The 20283-nt window shown below is 31.7% G+C and overlaps 1 protein-coding gene across 1 annotated transcript in view; it reads left to right on the forward strand.

The window, feature by feature from the left end:
* LOC114334042 (anoctamin-8) overlaps positions 1-20283 on the forward strand; it is a 96111-nt gene that overhangs the window by 21579 nt on the left and 54249 nt on the right. Inside the window, exons 3-6 of the mRNA XM_050649954.1 lie at positions 10025-10266; positions 12504-12620; positions 13987-14093; positions 16009-16194. Coding sequence (XP_050505911.1) covers positions 10025-10266; positions 12504-12620; positions 13987-14093; positions 16009-16194 — 652 coding nt within the window. The remainder of the gene's footprint in view (positions 1-10024; positions 10267-12503; positions 12621-13986; positions 14094-16008; positions 16195-20283) is intronic.

Consider the following 20283-nt stretch of genomic DNA (forward strand, 5'->3'; position numbering starts at 1 on the left):
TCGATCATGAGCGTCACAAAAAAAATAATAAAAACGGCGATTTTGACCCCTTATAACTACCCTCATGCCCAACTCTGGTTTCCGGCTCTAAGGATTTTACTTAGTTATGTCATGGTCTACTTATTCCCAAATTTTGGTGCACTCTGTCAATCACGAACGTCGCAAAAAAACCCCTTATATTTTCTGTATTCACCCCTGCCCCACCCCTTTGTCGGCCACGCAGAGTGCCACCCCTGGAGATTTTACTTAGTTACGCCATGACCTACTTATTCCCAAATTTTGGTGCACTATCTCGATCATGAGCGTCACAAAAAAAATAATAAAAACGGCGATTTTGACCCCTTATAACTACCCTCATCCCCAACTCTGGTCTCCGGCTCTGGGAATTTTACTTAGTAATATCATGATCTACTTATTCCCAAATTTTGGTCCACTATCTCAATCACGAATGTCGTAAACAACCCTTTATATTTTTTATATTCACCCCTACCCCCACCCCTTTGTCGGCCACGCAGCGTTCCGCCCCTACAGATTTTACTTAGTTACGTCATACCTACTTATTCCCAAATTTTGGTGCACTATCTCGATCATGAACGTCATAAAAAAAATAATAAAATCCGCGACTTTGACTTTGACCCTTTATAACTACCCTCGGCCCCAACTCTGGTTTCCGGCCGTTGGTGAAAGTCATGTACACAACTAATTCAACATATCCCTGTATAGTTTTTCCATATTACTTATCACGCACAAAATCCGCTTCTATCTCTCCGACTATAACGAAGTTAACTTTCATCAGAACTTTATACCATAGGTATGTAGACTGAACAACTGGGCATATGAATGTAAATGTTGATATTTTATCTCCTAAACATCTAGCTTGATAATTTCAATCACGATCTTTATCCTAATGCGTTATATCACATAAAGCATATTACATTTCTGACAAATTTTTGTATAATGTCTTTGAAGCATCAATTCTGCTGGACCAGCGTGTATTAGATAAATACTTTAAAGCCAGACTTGCAAAGTGTTGTTTTATGATATCCCAACGTTTGGTAGAAGCTAAAAAAAAATGGATACGTGTTATTTTGATCCGCCTAAAATTTTTGGGAAAATTCTAGTGGCGCCCCTTAATTGCTGGCGCCTGTGTGCGCCGCACACGTGGACGGCGCGGCCCTGCATACTGGTTTCTTAAGAGCATACAGTAGCGCGTCATCAATATAACTTCGGCAGATAGTATCATACCTTTTTTCGTACGATCTGCGAAACTTTGGCAACTGTGGTAATCTTTGACATTATCTAAAATCAATATTTTGACAATTATACTCATAGGCGCGCTAAATAGAAGTAAAAGAAAACAATTTTGTTATTAGTAAATAAATATTTATAAAAATAAACCAAAATGGGTAAAAATTTTATGTTAACATAAACTTACGTGCATAGAAATCGGCCCACCTAAAAATTTGGTCATTTTTGAAGTCTCGTATTTCCTAAACCTGTTGGCCGATTTAAGTGATTTTTTTAATATGTTATAGCCTTATTCTTCAACAATATCTCTGTAATAATATTATTGCTAAACAGGTAAGTGTTATTTTATACCGGGTGTAACAATGATAGTGTGTTTTTTCCTCAAAGTTCGGAACACCCTGTGGAATATTCTAGCGTATATAAAATATTGAAATTAAAACTCAACTGTAGCCTTAGGCTTTCTTAACATTTTGCTTTTTGATTCATTCGCTTATGTTGGATAATAAAAAAGTGAGGTATTTTAACAACTAGCAACGTTCTTCATCAATACAGGGTGTTTCTAAATAAGTGCGACAAACTTTAAGGGGTAATTCTGCGTGAAAAAATAATGATCGTCAGGTTTATAATCATATGCCCGCAAATGCTTCGTTTCAGAAATACGGGATGTTGAATTTGTTCGTACAATCTGACGATTTATTTATTGCTCTAAAACCGCACGAGATATACAAATGAAATTGGGTAGGTTTTAATAGGTAATTATTGTGCATTTTTTGGCATACAGTTAAGAATTGTATATTCACCATTGGCGTGCATACGGTAATATGACCGGGTGATATGACCTGTATGCACGCCAATGGTGAATATGAAATTCTTAATTGTATGTCAAATATGCGCAATAACTACCTCTTAAAACCCACCAAATTTCATTTGCATATCTCAACCAGTTTTAGAGCAGTAAATAAATCGTCACTTTGTAAAAAAAATTCAACATCCCGTATCTCGAAAACGAAGCATTTGCGGACATATGTTTGTAAATGAAAAGGTCATTATTTTTCATGCATAATTTCCCCTTACAGTTTGTCGCACTTATTTTGAAACACCCTGTATTGATGAAGAACGTTGCTAGTTGTTAAAATACCTAACTTTTTTATTATCCAACTTAAGCGAATGAATCAAAAAGCAAAATGTTAAGAAAGCCTAAGGCTACTGTTGAGTTTTAATTTCAATATTTTATATACGCTAGAATATTCCACAGGGTGTTCCGAACTTTGAGGAAAAAACACACTATAATTGTTACACCCGGTATAAAATAAAACTTACCTATTTAGCAATAATATTATTACAGCAATATTGCTGAAGAATAAGGCTATACCATATTAAAAAAATCACTTAAATCGGCCAACAGGTTTAAGAAATACGAGACTTCAAAAATGACCAAATTTTTAGGTGGGCCGATTTCTATCCACGTAAGTTTAGGTATTTGCACGAAATAATAATAATCAATAATCATTTCGTTGTAAAGCGAAACAAGAGCCGTCTTTTTTATTTAGTTCATAGAGCGCCAAAGGCACTCTAACTTTATATACTCGCATTAGAATTCGAAATATTTTTATGTAAAATATACTTACCTACCTAAATATAACTTAAACTCACAATTAACAATAATCTATTTTTTCAAATAGGCCAACAACTTCGTTCTATTACACAAAAATATAATAAATGAACTATAAATAAACACTACTTTCTTATGAAACAACAATAACGAATTCTTAAAATAATACACTACTGCACTGAACAGATGTCGATAAAGATAAAAGAACAGATAAGAGAAAATCTGACGCAGGTTTGTCAAAATGGCAGTGACAATTTCTCTATGTTGCTAATTAGTTGTTATTAGGTATAATATGGTTGATTTCTTGTTAGAAATAAAAAATTTTAGTATGTCCAAAATGACACAAAATCTAGCCATGGGATAAAAAAGTTTATTTGAAGAAAGTGTATTTTTTTGTTCTTCTTAATTAGGACAGTCAATGAGAGTATTTGGCTCCGAATTCCATCCTACTACATCGATAGGTGTATAACGATACTAATAATTTTGTAGTGCTTGAAAAGACCTTTAAAATGAGCAATACTAAATGCCGATTACATTCAACCTAAGCGAGATATTCTGCATAAAAATTTGATGACTAATGTATTTTAAGAAGAAATGAGAAGTATATTTAACCCCTCATCCATCAGAATTTAAATACATCGTTTTCCTTCTACAATACTTTTTATTATAGTGTTATTTCTATGTTCAAAAAGTTGGACTGGATTAAAATGGATGGTTTTTGAAAAAAATAAGATCAAATTATAGAGCGCATTTTTAAATTTTCTTAAAATCTTCCTTTTCCTCCATGTAACTCGAAAAAGATAGATACGAAAAAAGATACCACACAAAAATGTAGGGCTTTTTCAAATAAAAATTTTCTTTTAATTTTTCATTACTGTATCTCTTATTATTTTCAAGTTACATGGAGAAAAAGAAAAATTTTTAAGAAAATTTAAAAATGCTATCTATAATTTGATCTTTTTTTCAAAAACCATTCATTTTAAACCCGTCTAACTTTTTGAACATAGAAATAACACTATAATAAAAGGTATTGCGGAATTAAAACGGATGTGGATTGGGGTTAAAATTACTTCTCATTTTTTCTTAAAATACATTAGTTATCAATTTTGTTTGCAGCATATCTCGCTTAGTTTTAATGTAATGGACCTTTAATAAAGCTCATTTTAAAGGTCTTTTCAAGCACTACAAAAGGTATTAGTAGCATTATACACATAAAATCGACCGTTTCTCTGTTATTTCAAGTTGAATACACCAATCTGAGAATGTACCAAAAAACAAACTATTTTCACCTACCATATCTCTTTTGGTATTATAACTAGAGGATTTATGAAGGCAATTGTCTCTTTGTTTTTTTATAACCTACAAAAATGTTTAATATAGTTTTTTTAGTCAGATGCATAGTTTTTAAGGTATTCACAAAAAACCGTTCGAAAAGGTATTATGTTTCAATTAAACATAATACCTTTAATCATGAATATCTTAAAAAGTATTGAGTTTTCAAAAAAAAATTTAGAACAGTTTTTGCTTAGAATTAGGTTCTCTAGCCCAAGATAAAAGTACACATCGGCATAGGGTAGACTTTGAATTAGGAGATAAGTAGAGGCTATGCCCAAAATTTCATTAAAATCCATGCAGTAGGATAGAATTCGGAGGTAACCTATTCTTGCTCCCATTGACTGGCGTAAATGGCGGTACAGGCTCGTTTTTTTAATATTGTATTTAATTACAGAGTAATTTCCACATACTAATATATTTCTCAAATTGGGCTCTGTACCGTCATTCTTTATTATATTACGAATATGTGTGCCAAATATCTCGACAAAATATTCAAAGTTACAGCCGCAATCTTTAACCGCGTTTGTTGCTACCTGTTGATAGCTACTGTAGTCTCTTAATATTGTTCTGAAACTATTTGAGAATTTGTTTTAGAATTTTGAAAAATAATAATAGGTTTCAAATATGAAACATAGTACTTGAAATTAATTCATACAGGGTGTTTCATTAATAATTAAAAATATTTTAACTGTAGATTCCTGGGCTCAAAATATTAAGGTTTGAAAAATAAAAACCTTATCTTGTAAAAGGTATATTTAAAATGCCTAAAAAGGGTTATATCACAACAAAACGTTTTCGGAATCTTTCATCATCAGTGTTATCACAGGTTTACATGCTTTAACATGACATGTCATTTGAGCGTCGGGTTTGGGGGGGGGGGGGGGAGAAATCGGTAAATTCGTAGTTTTTTACGTTTTTCGTCAATATTTCTAAAACTATGCGGTTTACATGAACAACCTTCTATATAAAAATGTTCTACATTAAATTTTAAGTAAAAAAGACCCATGCATAATCCTTCTAAAACGGTTCCAAAGTTACGGAGGTAGTATAGTATAATTGGTCCAAAAAAAGGCCTAACCCAAACATCCAAAGTAAAAGTTTTCCTCCAACACCAAATTGTTCTATATGGTCCACATATTGTTCAGTAAAAAGTTACACCATTTTGAGCGTCCGGTGTGGGGGGGGGGAGATGGGGGAGAAGTAGTTAAATTAGTAGTTTTTTTACGTTTTTCGTCAATATTTCTAAAACTATGCTTTAGCGTAAACAATGTTCTATACAAAAATTTTCTACATAAAATTTAAAACAAAAAAGGTCCTATACGCTGTGAGCTCGTACGTAGAGGGGATATTTACAAATTCGCGAACGCCAATAGTGACAAGTTTGTAAACGTTTACCGGAAATTTGACATAAATGTCAAAGTGATTAATTTAAAATTAAAATTAAAAACATTAATTATAAACAATATTAGTTGGTCAAAGCTGTGGTATATATTTTTACCTTAAATATACTTACGTTTTAAATACTGAATTTAAGTTTTTTTAATGTTCCGTAATATCTAATTATAAATAATCTATTATAATCTTAGCGCCATCTACACGATTATTGTCAAAGTATCCGAAGTAAGAAATTGATATTTTATCAATAGAACGTCAAAATGATTAGAAAAATCTTAAAAAAATCGATTACAATTTAATTACTTTTTTGCGTTGTAAATATTAAGCGATAACATTAAATAATAAATTTAAAAATTACCAGTAAAAGTTGAATTAGTAACCGCTAGGAGCGACACCAGCGAAGCTCACAGCGTATACATAATTGTTATAAAATCAACGGTTCCAGAGTTACGGAGGGTGAAAAGTAGAGGTTTTCGATACTTTCTTTATTTTTTGGGCAATTTATAATATTATTACTGATGAAAGAAATTTTCTTTAACATAATTGTGTTTTGTAAATAAAATTTGCCGATGGTATGTTACCGATGCCGATCAGTGGCCGATGGTATGTTAGTGATAAGCCCTTGAATAAATGTCAACCTCACCACCCAAAATCATCATCAATTGCCCAAAAAATATAATAAGTATCGGAACCGTTGATTTTATAACAATTATTATGTATAGGACCTTTTTTGTTTTAAATTTTATATAGAAAATTTTTGTATAGAACATTGTTTACGCTAAAGCATAGTTTTAGAAATATTGACGAACAACGTAAAAAAAACTACTAATTTACCGACTTTTACCCCATCTCCCCCCCAAAACCGGACACTCAAAATGGTGTTACTTTTTACTGAACAATATGTGGACCATATACGTGAATATATGTGTAGAATAATTTGGTGTTGGAGGAAAACTTTTACTTTGGATGTCTGGGTTAGGCCTTTTTTGGACCAATTATACTATACTACATCCGTAACTTTGGAACCGTTCATTTTAGAAGGATTATGCATAGGGCCTTTTTTATTTCAAATTTAATGTAGAACATTTTTGTATAGAAGGTTGTTCATCCTAAACCGCATAGTTTTAGAAATATTGACGAAAAACGTAAAAAACTACGAATTTACCAATTTCTCCCCCCTCTCCCCCCAAACCCGACGCTCAAAATAGTGTGACTTTTTCTGAACATTATGTGGACCATATAGAACAATTTGGTGTTATGATATATTTCACTTTGGATGCCTGGGTTATGCCATCTTTTGGATCAACTGTATCATACTATTTGCAATATAATAACAATTGCGCTAGTGTGATATACGGGGTAATAAAAATATTGTTTAATATCGAATATGAAAATTGAATGTTTGAGATTAAACACGGGTAAATACCCTTGAGTTGTTTTAAAAAGTTGGCAACAGTTGTTGTCACCTATTTAGGTGATTTATAAGCGAATTTCGTTCACAGTATAGAGTTTTAGTGCATGATTAAATAGGGGTACTAGACAACTACTAGGCCTCCATTTTACCACGTCACCACATCTCTCAATTTCCGTTTATCAACATCTTTATGTTTTCTATGAAGTGTTATTTTATGTAATCGTATTTTTGTCAATTTTTGTATTTTTGTACAATTTTTGTCTATTCTTAAATTTTCTTAAAAATGTAAACGGATTCGTTTATGTTTAATGCTCTATTCACTTTCACCGTGACCGTATTCGCGGTGTGCAAGTACTTGGAGGCGATACGTGAAACGATCGTGCGAGAATAGCGGAGAAATATTGTAACTTTCTTAAATAATTCATTGTCAATTGAAATTGTCAAATTGACGTATATTTCATATCTACTGTCAATGAAGAAGAACAATTATATATTGCTCCACAATATTGATATAATATGCAATTATTATATAAAGGTAAATGTAATTAATTGTATTTTGCTTGCATTACTGCATTTTAATAACTAATTTTATTTACTACATACAATTGTTTTCGTTTTAATAACATAACCTGAATCTTATTTTTTCTTCTTATTATTTTTTTGGACTATGGCCTTGACAATTATCCAGCAACCAGGACCATATGATTGGCCAATATAATAAAAAGTGCGAATAAAAGAGCAGAACGAAGAAACCAGGTGTCGCTTTTCCGAACTTGCACGGTCCCAATAGTACGCGCTTCGATGTTCTTGTGAAACGAGCTCATTTTTTTATCTCTACCGGGTGCGATTACAATGCGAATCAATCAGAATTTGTAATTAACTATTTTTAATGGGTAATAAGCCACAATTTTAGTAAAAAATGATTTTATTAACGTTTCGGCGTCCAAATCGGATTCCGTTGTCAAATACAAAAAATATTAATAAATTAAAAAAAATGGTGTTGCTTGGTAAAAATTCTTTTAATAATTTATTTAATATGACTCATTTATATTGGCAATTCAAACATATGTTATACATTTTAAAGGAGAAGACTTTAAAATGATATTGCCAATATTTATGAGTTGCGTTCCTGGGACGATTTTACTGAAAGATAGTTTATTCGATTACATGAAATCAACCCCAACTCAAGAATATCCGCCACAAAAAAATCATAGCATGTGATCTGTCTTTAAAAAGACAACCACCTGCAATGGTGACAGTAAAATTCTCGCGTTAGAGATTCCATAGTAAATCACGAGAGAAAACCAGGAAAAAACCTCGTCATACTATCCCGACATCGTAAGTATTAGGTCTTACTTTAGTTTACTCTCAAAACTATTACCAAATTCTGACCTTAATATGTACATAGATATATAAATAATACTAAAATATAAAATGTACTAACTCGATATGTTATTGACTTACTAATCGTGGTATTTTCTTTCTATTGACTTCCTCTTTTAGTATGGGTAACCACATCCTACTGCATTCTACCGAGGAATTTGCGACACAATTGGTTTCATTTAGCATAATTAGAGCCGCTTCTTTGATTTTTCTCTGTTTACTATCTGTTTATTTCAGGACTATACTTGAATCTCTCCACTGAACTCTATGTTCATTAGCCCATGCGTGTTGACATATTTAGATCTGTCAAATTCTCTATTTGTAATATTAGACTGATGTTCACTTATTCTAAGGTTTAATGGTCTTGATGTTTCACCTAAATAAAATTGTTCGCATTCACATGGTATTTTCTAAATACAATTCTTTGTTCTTTCTTGTTCACTGTTAGGTTTAGTTTTAGATAGAATAGATCTCAATGTGTTTGTTGTTTTGAATGTTGTTGAAATGTTGAATTTATTTCCCATTGTTTTAAGTTTCTCGGATAGTCCTTTTATATGGTATTGATATTTTTCTCGTATTATTTCTTGTGAATGTTATTTTTTTTTTGTGACGGATATTCTTGAGTTGGGATTGATTTCATGTAATCGAATGAACTATCTTTCAGTAAAGTTGTCCCAGGAACGCAACTCATAAATATTGCTATATCATTTTAAAGTCTTCTACCTTAAAATGTATAATATATCGCTGGTACAGTCGAAAAAATGAAAGAATACCCATGAATGATCACATCAATCACTTATTTTGTATTTGCTATCTTTTTCTATAACAAACGTTTGTTATTTATGAGAAAAAGACAGCAAATACAAAATAAGTGATTGATGTGATCGTTCATGGGTATTCTTTCATTTTTCCGACTGTACCTATGATTAATGTGATTCCTAATACATTTCCAGTGAAAATAATAACTCTTTGATAAGTATTGGCGATTACAATTTTTTTATATGCGTGTCCGCGAATATTATAACTCCCAAAATGTTTATAATGAAAAGATTTGGTTCATAATAGATGCCGACGAAAACAATTATTTCCCTTTCTGTTTCTGTTTCTGCCGACGAAAGCAATTATTTCTGAGAACGTTTTACTAATTATAATTTTTGTGGACCCACAAACAGAAATGTTTTTTGCCGATACTCCTCAAAAAATAAATTTTTTCGCTAACAGTTTATTAGGGATTATAATTTTCACAGTCATATAATCGAAAATAATATTTTTCGCGGCGTTCATTGAAAGTTCTATTCTTAACGGCATTTTTCGGAGTTATAATTTTCGTAGGCGGCGGCGATATGTCTGAATTGCCAATATAAATGAGTCAGATTAAATAAATTATTAGAAGAATTTTTTACTAAGCAACAACATTTTTGTTTAATTTATTAATATTTTTTGTATTTTGACAACGACACCCGATTTGGACGTCGAAACGTTAATAAAATCATTTGTTTACTAAAATTGTGGCTTATTACCCATTAAAAATAGTTAATTACAAAAATGCCACGAGAAAATAGCTTCAGAACAACAATAAGAATTTAGAATAAATGTGTTGTTTTAGGACCTGTATTGACTGATATTGTTTGTTACAGACTTCTTAGAGCCGCTGAAGAATACCATCTACCAAAAGCACTTAAGGAAGATAAAGGTGGAGGCCTCAAAGAATTTTTTGTACAGGATTATATTTCTTACGAAAATGCCGAAGACGAAAAACTTTTCTTTACGACTGAAGAAAGACAGTGGCTGGTTTTGCACATTCTGGAAAGCATTCGAGCGAAATCTTCCGATGTAGATGTGATTCCAGAATTCCCTCTTATAGAGGGCCAACCCATAAGTAAGTTCTAGTAAATCCGAAAAGTAAATGTTGGAGATGTAGTATAGATGGTATCATTGAGTGATTTTAAATAGGAAAATGGTTATCAAATTGGCCAGCAAATATTTTGCTTCAGCATTCAACGACTTCTAAATTTTTATTGTTTCAACAAATTTTTTTTATTAAAGAAAAGAGAAAAGTGCCAGATACAAAATTCATTAAAATAATCTATATAAATAAAAATGAATGTTTGTATGTATGTATGTATGTATGTATGTATGTATGTATGTATGTATGTATGTATGTATGTATGTATGTATGTATGTATGTATGTATGTATGTATGTATGTATGTATGTATGTATGTATGTATGTATGTATGTATGTATGTATGTATGTATGTATGTATGTATGTATGTATGTATGTATGTATGTATGTATGTATGTATGTATGTATGTATGTATGTATGTATGTATGTATGTATGTATGTATGTATGTATGTATGTATGTATGTATGTATGTATGTATGTATGTATGTATGTATGTATGTATGTATGTATGTATGTATGTATGTATGTATGTATGTATGTATGTATGTATGTATGTATGTATGTATGTATGTATGTATGTATGTATGTATGTATGTATGTATGTATGTATGTATGTATGTATGTATGTATGTATGTATGTATGTATGTATGTATGTATGTATGTATGTATGTATGTATGTATGTATGTATGTATGTATGTATGTATGTATGTATGTATGTATGTATGTATGTATGTATGTATGTATGTATGTATGTATGTATGTATGTATGTATGTATGTATGTATGTATATATGTATGTATGTATGTATGTACCTTATAGACTCGCAAACTATGCATTTGATCATATGATGACCTTAATGAAAGTGGTTGTACATGAACCTGGGAAGGTTTCTGAGTTGGTATGACCAAACTAAATAAAAAGGGGGCTTGTCCCCCCATAATTATTTTTTATTTTTTTGGACAAACTGTTCTTTTTTAATTTTATACGATGTAGAACCAAAAGATACATTCAACACTAAATTTTCACTTTTCTATCACCAACCGTTATTTTTTAACAGCCATCTAAATATTACCTCTTCTATATAAATAAAAATGAATGTTTGTATGTATGTACCTTATAGACTCGCAAACTATGCATTTGATCATATATGATGACCTTAATGAAAGTTGTTGTACATGAACCTGGGAAGGTTTCTGAGTTGGTACGACCAAACTAAGTAAAAAGGGGGCTTGCCCCCCCCCATAATTATTTTTTATTTTTTTGGACAAACTGTTCTTTTTAATTTTATACAATGTAGAACCAAAAGATACATTCCATAAGGTACATAAGGTGCAACGAAGTTCACCGGGTCAGCTAGTAATAAATAAATATTTAAATCTGAAAACTTTTCTTGTTGGAACTTCTTTCTGGTAACATCCTTAATCTCTGACGTTTACAATTTATAAGACAAGAGACGACGAATAAAGAAAGCGAAAGGGACTCTACGATATGCGGTCGTATTCCGCTTTCATTCGTGTAGGAAAAACTGTCCGAAAGAAAGTTCCTAGTACTCAAAATCTGAGTAAAGATAAAAGTGAAAAAACAGTTTATATTTCCTTTCGATTCAGAGGTGATACACAATCTCCAGACAGCTGTTTCTGTCTTACGACGTCCTCAGTAGAACTGCGTTCACACCTCTGAAGCAAACAGTCGATTTATGTGGAATTTAAAAAATAGTTTAAAATCCACTTTTGGGCCGCTGTAGCGACATCTCTTAAAGAAAAGAGAAAAGTCCCAGATACAAAATTTATTAAAATAATAATAAATAATTATTTACTTAAATCTGAAAACTTTTCTTGTTGGAACTTCTTTCTGGTAACATCCTTAATCTCTGACTTTTAAAATTTATAAGACAAGAGACGACGAATAAAGAAAGCGAAACGGACTCTACAATATGCAGTCACATTCCGCTTTCATTCGTCTAGGAAAAACGGTCCGAAAGAAAGTTCTTAGTACTCAAAATCTGAGTAAAGATAAAAGTGAAAAAGGCAGTTTATGTTTCCTTTCGATTCAGAGGCGATACACAATCTCCAGACAGCTGTTTTTGACTTGCGACGTCCTCAGTGAAGCTGCATGCACACCTCTGAATCAAAACGAAACCAAACAGTCTATTTATGTGGAATTTCAAAAATAGTTTAAATGAATAGTTTTTTATTAACTTTTTTAGTTCCCAAATGTCTTACAACAGGGATGATATCTCAAGTCTTTCCTTTGCACGATCCACCTGCCTTAGAAAAACTGCAAAATTGTTGGGTGCGGGACGTTTTTAACAAACAACCTCTAGGTAAGTCTCTAGTTATGTACATGCAGTTTGTCGAGAATAGGTTTTAAATTTTGACAATCTGAGTAGAATCGTGAATCAACAACATACTTGAAATTGAAACTACTTGAAGTCAGCGTCCAAGAAGAAATCAGTCATACCGGGATGGATCCTTAAAGGTTTTAGGATCCATTTCCGGCGCTGCATTTCCTTCTATGATTCTGAAGTTGGTATTATACTTTATTTTATTATTTCTTAATGTAAGAACTAAGAAATGGCCCAAAAGCTCGGTTTTTGTCCTACATTACTTATCCTTAACTTTCTATTCATGTATTGGTGCCTCGAAACCCTCGAGCATCTCTCATACAGAGCTAGGTGTCTGAGTTTAGCCTTTTGTGTCTTTTTTTACCTATCAACTGGTCACCATTTTAGATTTTCGCTTCCAACGCGAAAATCCAAAAGTCGACTTCAACAAAATAGCATCGGTCCATAAATATAAATATTTAGGGCATGAAATCCAAATTGCCAGGGACAATCAAACTGCCGAACTACAAAGAAGGATCACCTTATGGTTCTATGTTCAACTTTGAAGGCTGGATGATGAACTGGTCACCATGAGACGGTCCACTCGAATTGCCAGCATCTCACGCCTACCCAAACCACCGATTTTTCCTATTTACCAATCCTACTCCATCACCCGAAGTCGAAGTAGTAAGTTGCAAGAAGTCAGTAGTTCCTAGGGAACATCATAGTCTGGAAACAGCTGTTCATTTTCCTGTCACAACACGCAGATTTCTCATCCAGCTCAGCACGCTTTCTCTTCTAGGGACTTTCGGTGAGAATTTGTAGGTATGTACCACTACCACAGGGGTAGTGGGATTATCGATCTGGGAAAACAGTTTATGCGCAATACTATTTCTGAGGTAGCTATCTGATTCTGTAGAGTAGGGAGGGCGAGTCAAGCCCAACAGCACTTAGGTCACAATTGACCCATTGTGCATCCTCCCAGGAGCTGTCGTCCTTAGCTCGTTGTCCACCCTGACATTTCCAGGAAGACTAGTTTCTATTTATTTCTGAGTTACTAATTGATTAATTACTAATTAGTTACTAATAATTCTTATTGTCTATTTACAACTTGCTTTAAATAAATGATTTGTGTTATTTACACAAGACCACATATATTATGTGGTCTATGACTATATTTTTATAACAGCTCTACTTTCGTGTTTACCCATTACTTTCCTTATATCACGTTTTGGCATTGAACTAAATTTAACGTGAATATTTAAAATCTCTGTGTGGGATATGTCCCAGACCTATTCTTGACAAACTACATTTATAAAATTGACCAGTAAATAAATAATTACATTATCATTTTTACGCATTGCAGATGAAATTACTGACTATTTCGGAGTTAAAATTGGAATGTATTTTGCATGGTTAGGACACTATACAACCGCTCTTAGTATACCTGCGATATTCGGTTTTATATTTTGGGTGAGTTATTTTCATATAGTAGTACCACCTATCTAAGAGACTCATTAATATTTAGCTCAGCGGACTGCTATTGTTCGAGGCATGAAATTCTATAAACAAGGGACCTACCTCTTTTATGAAATGATCCCTTGTTTATGTAATTTCACAACTCAATCAATACTCTGGGCTAATTAGCAAAATACAAGGAAAAGTTATTTACCAGCAATTTTTTTGCTGGAATCGAATCTTATGATTGTATATATTAATAATATAGGTATGCAAAGTAGTCCGCAGATAGTGTGCTACTTTTTTTACAACAAAATGGCGCCCGAAAATCGTGTTTTTTTTTTCAATTTTTGCTCTATAACTCCAAAGATTTTAACTTTACATCAAAAATACCCAAATAAAAATTCACCGTCATTAAATTCTGCACAGAGACGTGTTTTTCCCGATTTACTTCGACGAATATTTTCCCCGGAAAGTGAGGGTTTTTCCAACAAAATCTTTAATTTTCAACTAAAGTTTTAGATAAGTAATTGTTTATCAATAATTAAATAACGTGGTAATATAAAAGCTCTTTTTGTATAAATTGTAATTCCAGAAGCCGATGAAAATTGAATGAACAGTTTAACAACAATTGAATTGTTAATTAAAAATTTACGGTCACTATAATAACCACAATAATTATGATACATAAGAATAACTATGATTTTTGTATAAAAAGACACTGTACCTATCTAATTTACTTTACAGAATTGAAATTTAACTATTTAAATGGCCTCAGGAATATTTTAAAATTATAAACAATTTTTTGGCTTGTAAACAAATAGAATATCTCGGGAAATATTAAATTAACTTATGAAAACGGTATTGGAAAAAAAGCCGCAGGACACTTATTTTAAAAGAAAAAACGTTAAATTATGATGAGTGGTTCCTGAGCTACAGCCGGTCAAAGTTGACTGGCATTTACGGCAAAGATATAAAAAATAGGATCATAATTTTTAAACTATCACCTTTTTATTTTTGTCCTCTTTCTCCACACCAATTTTCATATTTTTAAAATACTCATAACATATATTACATATTATAATAAAAGCTATCTACTTTACGAGTAAAAATTGCCAAAAATAGCAAAATTCCAATCAAAAATTAGGTTGGAGAAAATGTAATATCAAAGTTCAAAATCGGTATACGTTAAAAAAATGCATTTTCTCGGCTTCCCATGGAGCAATTTTATGTCATTATTTTTTTGTTCCCAAGTAACTGGAGTAGAGCCATCTAACTAACGCATTATTAAATGTCAAACTTGCTTTTGTTTTGTTATAATAGATTAACTTTTACGACCGTAAATTTTTAATTAACAATTCAATTGTTGCTAAACTGTTCAGTCAATTTCCATCGGCTTCTGGAATTATAATCTATACGAAAAGAGCTTTTATATTACCAAGTTATTTAATTATTGATAAACAATTACTTATCTAAAATTTTAGTTGAAAATTAAAGATTTTGTTGGAAAAAGAAACGCATTTTCCGGGAAAATTTTTCGTCGAAGTAAATCGGGAAAAACACGTCTCTATGCAGAATTTAATTACGGTGAATTTTATTTTGGGTGTTTTTGGTGTAAAGTTAAAGTTGGAGTTGTAGAGCAAAAATTGAAAAAAAACACGATTTTCGGGCGCCATTTTGTTTATAGAAAAGTAGCACACTATCTGCGGATTTTGCATACCTATATTATTAATATATAGAATCACAAGATTCGATTCCAGTAATAAAATGGCTGGTAAATAACTTTTCCCAAAAATGGCCTATTCTCCGATAATCTGCCCAGACTACAATAAGACCCTGCTGAGCTGAATATTAATGAGTCTCTTAAATATCTGGTACTACTATAACATGTGTTTCATTCCAATAATCCGTAACACATATATATTTTTAGTTATGCTGTAATGGAAAACATCAAACTTTGGAAGACGTAGGTTACGTAATGTTTTCAATATTTAACGTCGTATGGGTTACCACATATCTGCAAGCTTGGAAACGTTACTCAGCCGAGTTAGCGTTCCGTTGGGGTACTCTGGATCAACGGGATAATCTTCTAGCAGAACCCAGACCATTATTTAGGGTAAGTAGATAGAGCATTGTTACTGATAAAATCACGACAAAGGAAATATACACTGTAGAAAAATAAAAGCTACATTTCTAAATATTGTTGTTAATGAAATTGTTTTCTACAGTGTTTTTCTTATATCCTTAGTACATAAAAAGCTATTCAAAGTAAACTACTTTTCGGTTCAAACTACCCTGAAAGAATCAGCAGTTTGATAATTATACTACTTCAAAAAGTGACTTGAAATGGTTCAAAAAGATTATCGATTAAGTATTAGATATAGCCCTTGCTGAACATGTGGATATTAAGATAGAAATTGTGTTTCTAAGAAACTATACTCTGTTTTTAAACCAGGAGGAGTATTTCAAATTTACCGCGCCGTAATGCTTATTTGTAATTGACCTAACCTCAGGCAAGTTTACTCCACTTTTGTGAAATTTTGCCACTATTAACATATATGAAATTTTGAAACTATTGATATTTCATGGGCTAATTAAGTTATATCGGCAATTTTTTGTGTTTCCTGCGTTATTCCTTTAATTTTTAGATTTTTAGCCTACTTTTATAGAAAAACAGTTGTTTTTAGAACTCTTTAGCGACGTAATAGTATAAAATTATTTTTTTCAATTTAATTGTGGCTTATTTCCCATGTAAATAGTTAATGAGAAAAATGCCACAAGGAAATAGCTTCAGAACAACAGCAATAGTATAATATAAATTTATGTTTTACCGTCGAAAGCCGATATGATCAACCAAAAAACAAGATGTATTGGTGATTTTTCTAATAACTTTCTTGGGTGTGAATCTGCCTTTTTAGTTTACTCCTCCTGGTTTAAAAACAAGGCATAGTATCGTAAGAATATTTTGTTTTTATTGTAATGTTTTCTTGACAAAGTAGTAAGGCTTTTAGTACTTTTGGGAAATTTTGTTTGTAGAAATATATATCAGTTTACTAACTTTACGAAGCTTTTATTTTGAGTAGCTCTTATGCCTTAGGCTTATTTACTAGTTAGTGTTTACTGTGTGAGATACTAAAAAATACATAGCTTATTTATCTGCGCAATTCAGTATTTTATATGATACTCAGTCATTATTTCCTTTACCTTTATTCATGATATTAGGGCCAGTGGGGTTAAACTCCCAAATTATCAACAAGTAATAGAAATATTTCATTTTACTCTCACACAGTAATCACTAAATAATTTAAAACAAAACAAACATATCATGTATATACCGTTCATGTATACAGTCTAGTGTGAATGCCTTTAAACATGTAAAAAGTTGATATCTTAAAAACATTTTGCGTTTATTTAGCCTAATAAGTAAAAGGACAGCACTGAATCTGCCTATTTTTCCATTTAAAATCCCATAAGAAATCGCTAACGTTCATTCTGGTAATTTTTTGAGCTTTTTGTGGTAGAGGCTCCAACACTGAGTACAAGCTGACGACGCAAACTCGATGAAGTCAACGTAAACGCGGTGCTTACATAATGCTGTTACAACGTTAACTGATATAACATCTCTGACAGGATTTATCTTCATTAAGTTAGCGTCAGGTCAGCCTGTACTCGGCGTCTAGTCAGCGACAAGGCATCGTCAAATCAGCTTGTACTCAGCGTTTGAGTCGTCGCGCCCCCACCACAAAAAGCTCAAAAAATGATGAATGGACCTTAGCGATTGCTTATGGGATTTTACATGGAGAAATAGGCAGAATCAGTACTGTCCCTTTCATCTAATATACGTTTTCTCAGCATGGAATTATAATTTTAGATGAATTGTAGAATTTTAATAAAACGTTTATGGCATACAAAATCTTTTTGATCATTTGTAGATCTATAGTTTTGTTTTTGAGATATCAACTTTCTACAACAGTGCAATATATTAGCATTTCAGTTGCAGTTATCAAAATTCTGATTAAGTTCTCGATTTTTAACAATTTTTTTGCTTCGTTTTTGTATAATTCAAAATTATAATTCTGATTAGAAATCGTTGATGTGTCCAAATATTGCTACATTTGTAACAAATTTACAGCTACATAAACTTCTCGTCAAAAGTTAAGGATATAGAAAATTCTGCTGAATTTTTATAGTAGATTTTTTCGTGAACAGATTAACGGATTCCGCTAATTTTTTTTATTATTTTAGACTTTTCTTTAGTATTTACACAGTTATGCAAAGGTTTACTCAAACTTCTTTTTGTACTTATACCGGGTGGAAGAAAAGAAATGTTTTTCTTATGTTAAGTTTGAGACGCCCTGTAGGGAGGACGAGGTACAAATGGGAGTATATATCGAAATCGTATTGTAGTCTTATGTTTTGTGAACATTTTGTTTTTTGAATGTCCCTGATATCTTTAGAAATAAAAAAATGGACGGTTTTGTAATTTAACATGTGTTTTAACCGAAACAAAAGTTTGAGACACCTTGTAGGGAGAAAAAGGCATAAAGGTGAGTATACCTCGATATTATGTTGTAGTCTCATATTTTGTGAATATTTTATTTTTTTAATTTCTCTGATATCTTTAATAACAAAGAAACTAGACGATATTACTCTTTAATATGTGTTTTAACTGACGACATGCATCAAATCACACATGTGAAACATAGAAAAACATATTAAAGAGTAATACCGTCTAGTTTCTTTGCTATTAAAGATATCAGAAAAATTAAAAAAATAAAATATTCAAAAAAAATGAGACTACAACATAATATCGGGGTATACTCACCTTTGTGCCTTTTTCTCCCTACAAGGTGTCTCAAACTTTTGTTTCGGTTAAAACACATGTTAAATTACAAAACCGTCAATTTTTTTGTTTCTAAAGATATCAGGGACATTCAAACAACAGCATGTTCACAAAACATAAGACTACAATATTATTCTGACGTATACTCACATTTGTACCTCGTTCTCCCTACAGGGTGTCTCAAACTTAACACAAGAAAAACATATTTTTTTCTTCCACCCGGTATAAGTACAAAAAATAAGTTTGAGTAAACCTTTGCATAACTGTGCAAATACTAAAGAAAAGGCTAAAACAAAAAAAAAAGCTGAATCCGTGTGTTCGCGAAAAAATCAACTATGAAAATCAGCATAATTTTCTATATCCCTAACTTTTGACGAGCAGTTTATGTGCTGATCCGTAATTTTTGAGATACCGACAAGACTCGTGTCGAAAAAAAAATGTTAAAAAAAGTGAAAATGAAAGAAAGTTAATATTTCATTCCGTTTCAGAGGCAACCACCATCCTCTTACAATCAATTTTTGGATCCATCTTGCAAAAATATTTATGAATTTATTGCATGTATTTAATTTGGCATCTAAATACATCAACCTATAGAAAAGCTAAACATTATTGCACATTATATTTATTTTCGATTTTATGAAATCTGGCAATTTGGATCCTATTGTTTTGAGCAATAAAAACAAATTATGATGACGTAGTCGCGAAGTAAGTTTCTTTACGATATTTATCAGAATTTTTCTCCAGTATCTGCGAGTATATCACCAAATGGTAACATAAATTATTATCATATCAGTCGTAAAAAATTCAGTCTTATTTGTTTCTTTACCCTATACAAAAATCATTAAATTTGCAGGCTTTTACGGAAAATATCTGTGGTGGAGAACAACTAAAATGAGTCTAGAACTAACTTTTTACGACCGACAATAAAATAAAAAATTTATTTGACCATTTTTGCTGTTTATTTCCGAAAGTATATTTGAGAAAAATAAGAGAAATAATTTTATATTTCAAAGTATGCTCCCGTTTCACAATCATATTATAGTAGACTTAGAAAGTATGCGAAAATTTACTCTTTAGTCCTTTATCATGTCAAAATGCGCCTGTAAGGTATGTATATCAGTGCGCATTTTGAAACTACTTGACTTTAACTTTCATAACATATTTTTTTGTTTTTAATTCCATGTCCAATCTATTGAAAAATAGCCTCAAAAATCGCTAAAATTTGCATTTTTTGGAATTTTTCAGCATTTTTAAGCGTTTTAATTAAATTTAAGCATTTTACGCCTGAAGTAAGCATTTTACGGAAACACCAAAACAAGAACTTTCGTCTTACAATACTCAAGTTATCAAAAAAGTGGTTTC

The sequence above is a fragment of the Diabrotica virgifera genome, chromosome 4, assembly GCF_917563875.1.
Source record: "Diabrotica virgifera virgifera chromosome 4, PGI_DIABVI_V3a".
NCBI lineage: Eukaryota > Metazoa > Arthropoda > Insecta > Coleoptera > Chrysomelidae > Diabrotica > Diabrotica virgifera.